The sequence below is a fragment of the Gavialis gangeticus genome, unplaced genomic scaffold (genome assembly GCF_001723915.1).
Source record: "Gavialis gangeticus isolate Ggan-Ray unplaced genomic scaffold, GavGan_comp1, whole genome shotgun sequence".
NCBI lineage: Eukaryota > Metazoa > Chordata > Crocodylia > Gavialidae > Gavialis > Gavialis gangeticus.
In genome coordinates this window covers 29,635,187-29,638,712 of record NW_017729025.1, presented here as the reverse complement: position 1 = coordinate 29,638,712, position 3,526 = coordinate 29,635,187, and the positions used below count along the sequence as shown (strand labels likewise).

Sequence of the window (3,526 nt, the reverse complement as noted above, 5' to 3'; positions counted from 1 at the left end):
AGATACTGCTAATTAAAATGGTTATTCAAATAGATGGACTAAAGCAGTCCTATATACATTTGATGGCTCACAGGAAAAATTAAACCTTCCCTTGCTCTCTTATTCTGTAAGGAGCAAGCCATATTTCTGCATCACCCCTTCATATTAGAAAAACTCAGGACAATGAAGAAAAAGTCACAAATGGATAGTATAAACAGGCACGTGATGAAAATGGGGCAAAATGAAGTCAAAGAGGAGGAAATCTGGAATCCTTTAAAGATGTCAAATATTTAAAAGTAAGCAGAATGCCATCTTTGAAGATATTTTTTTCTAGGCTACACTGAATGCATAAAGCTACTATAGAGTTACACTGGTCAACACAATAGCACCTGACAGGCTTTAGCAAGAAGTGAACCGTCCTGAATCAAGGATCAGCTGGTTGGGTTGTTTTGTTTTGTTTTGTTTTTTAATCAATCACTTCTCTCTTGTTCTTCATTTCTTGTCCCCAGTTAGACTTCTGTCCCGAGTAAACAAGGGATTTTTTTCCATTAACTAGTTAACGTTTATTTTGTCCATCTTCCTTCTTGCTTACCAATCTAGAACCCAATCCTGCAAAGTCCTTACTCAAGCGAGTGGTCTCATTAGAGACAATGGGATATACACCTATTTGACAACCTGCAGAACTGGCTCCCTCCCTACTTTTGGATAGGTGCTTCATAGTAAGAGGCAAACCCTAGTCCAGAACTCACAGCTAATACAAACAGATGCCTCTACCAGCAATAACCTTTCCAGCTAATTCAACTGCATTTTAGGCAATTGTGACCAATTCTTCTAGAAGGAAAGTGACAACTGGAAGTTATGAAAGCTTCAAACCAATCACCAAAACCAATGCAATTTTTGAAGGTGCTATTAAGCTTACAGGCACCTCCCTTTAAACGTATATTACAATGGTGGGTTAAAAACCAAGCCCAGTTTCCTGTGAACAATCTGGGGGGAAAGGGAAGGAACAGTCAAAGAAATACAGGACCAGATGGGGTGACAAGATGAAAGAAAGGGAAGGTGGGGGAGGGTGGGGAAGACTTACTATGGCTATGCAAGCAGCTACTCCACAATAAAAAAGGATGAAATATATTGTGTTATATACAGCAGCTTGAAAGAGAAAAACCCACGCATTTTGGTTCATTAACAAAAATAAAGCTTAAATGGCAGCAGCAGTCTTATCTGACAGCCTGTGTTTACATAGTTTTTATTCAGCTTTGAAAGATTGTTGCTTTGGTTACATTGCAAAGTAACCAATTTAGTTGGGGACTTCAACAAGCCCATTAAAACGCTCTTTTCAGTAAGCTACTTATTGAAACACCGGGCTCCAACGGATGAACTTCCTTCACAGATACTGTGCGCCATATACGTTGCTGAGGAAACTCTTCTCGGTTAAAGTGTTTTACAGCAAAAGCTTTACAGGAACAGTGTTACCGTTTTTATACTGAATACTGGTGTGTGTGGCTAAAGGACTGAAAGTTATTCACATTATGACTGCAGAAATCTTAAGTGTCATTTATTCCACAAACAGCAGTTCACGAGGCAGCTGAAATGGAGCCTCCTCGGGTTATTCTTCGTGTCCGCTACTTACTTGTCATGGTCAACAGAGTTCAACGTACAAGGTGCTTTCTCACTGTATTCTTGCTCCACAAAAGTATTTCCTACGGCATCTCCTGAGAACAGTTGCATGTCCCCCCTGCCAAAAGTAAGGATCGTGAAGCAGCGTTAGTAGCTCAAGAACCGGCCGGCCACAAAGCCAACGGATTCAGACTGCTCTTTCCTCAGGAGGTTCCAAAACCACGCTAAAAGCTGCCAGCCTAGGTATGAATCGATTAACAAGCAGGTGGACACAAGCGATACAAATCGTAACATCGCCACAGGTTAAGGTTTCATTTTTTCCTCCTACAAATTCTCTCGTGTTACGTAATTCTACATACAGACCGTACAACAAAGCAGATTCACACTACAATACAAATGACACAAGTCTGGTTGACCCATTTAACGCAGGTTCCAGATCACCCAAGCCTGCAGACTACGCCATTAGCTGCCATATTTACAATATAGACAGTTACCAAAAAAACACCCCCAAAAACTGGCAGCTAGAAACAATCAGCTCTCTCGTTCTTTCCAGAGTGGCTCCCAGTATTCAATTCAATGTTCCTACAACGGACCCTTGAATTGGTTTCCAGAAAGGTGCTGCCGGATGGATGGTTTGGAACTGGCTGCATCACCCAGCTTTCGCCAGACAACCTGAAAGACAGGAGAAGAGGGAGGGAGGGAAATAGATTGTAGCTGATGAGCAACATTATTTATGTTAAAGTGTAGTTCTTAAAACTCTGCTGTAATTCTAAACACAGCCATTAGATGGCACCTATGCATCAAATTACTGTGCATGGCTTTTCCAGAGTTTATCTAATTAGACAGTCTTGAAATTAGATCTAGTTTTGCCTTAGGTAATTGTACCAAACTAATAAATTAGGCTCAGAAGCCAAATTCAGTGCTCGGTCAGCACTGGCACACTAACAAAATGATGTTCCTTTAAGATAAATTATTCCAAAAAACCATATTCAATGGTTTATGTTATTTATGTGCCGTGTCCTTTAAAAGCAGATTTTATAATCTGTTAACACAGAAAAGAACCATTGGGGGGCAAAGTGGGTAGGAAAGGACAAGATGCAGTAATATTTCTATGAACCCTGTCAAATGTCAATCAAAAAGTCTGAGTTTAGATAAACAAAATTTCCTTTAAATTAAAAAAAAAAAAAAAAAAAAAAATAAAAAAAAAAAAAGAGAGAAGGGGGGGGTTGTTTTTTTATTTTTTTTTTTTTTTTAATTTTTTTTTTTTTTAAAAGGTTTTTAAAAATTAAAAAAAAAAAAAAAAAAAAATCAAAAAAAATCAACCCATAAGTCACGGACTTTTGTGAGATGTAGGATTGCAAAGCTGGCATGCCTCTTGCACTGTTGCTGGAAGAAACTGGCATTAAAAAAAATATCAATTTTAAAAAACCAGGACCACTTTTTTATTCAATATTGGAATTTACCTACAACTCTAAATATCTAAAACTGAAGGTCCTCATGTCCTGCAGGGAGGGATTAACTATAGCATGTGTATATGCAGGAACTAGAAATTATTCTTTTCACCCTTTTCAGGACAGGCTAGAAAGAATGTTTTATTTGCCTCTGCATAGGGTAAGCAAGAATACCCAGCGAGCAAGCTGTTTCTGTGCTAACTGCCTAATGGCATACTTGTAAGGATGCTGTCGTGAAAAGAAGACATTGAGCTTTCCAGCAATGTTCTTGCATTTCAGGGCTTTAAAACACCCCACTGCAACTGAGAGAAATTTAAGGAAAAATTTGCCTCTTCTCTGCAATATGGACACACCCAGAAGTCCAGTAATGCTCTGACCTGCAATATAGATTTCAAAAAGAAGGATCCAAGAGTCCTCACCCTTGCTCTGGAAAGTCTGCTATTGTGGAGCAAAAAAAAAAAAAAAAAACTCTCAGAAGC

The 3,526-nt window shown here is 38.8% G+C and overlaps 1 protein-coding gene across 3 annotated transcripts in view; it reads right to left on the bottom strand.

The window, feature by feature from the left end:
- Positions 1-426: 426 nt before the first annotated feature.
- The window catches only part of CCDC85C (coiled-coil domain containing 85C), a 198,982-nt gene continuing 195,882 nt past the window's right edge, over positions 427-3,526 (bottom strand). For all 3 annotated transcript variants that reach the window (XM_019518590.1, XM_019518588.1, XM_019518589.1), the window contains one exon: positions 427-2,268. In XM_019518590.1, the coding sequence (XP_019374135.1) occupies positions 2,179-2,268 (90 nt within the window). In that variant the 3' untranslated portion in view covers positions 427-2,178. The remainder of the gene's footprint in view (positions 2,269-3,526) is intronic.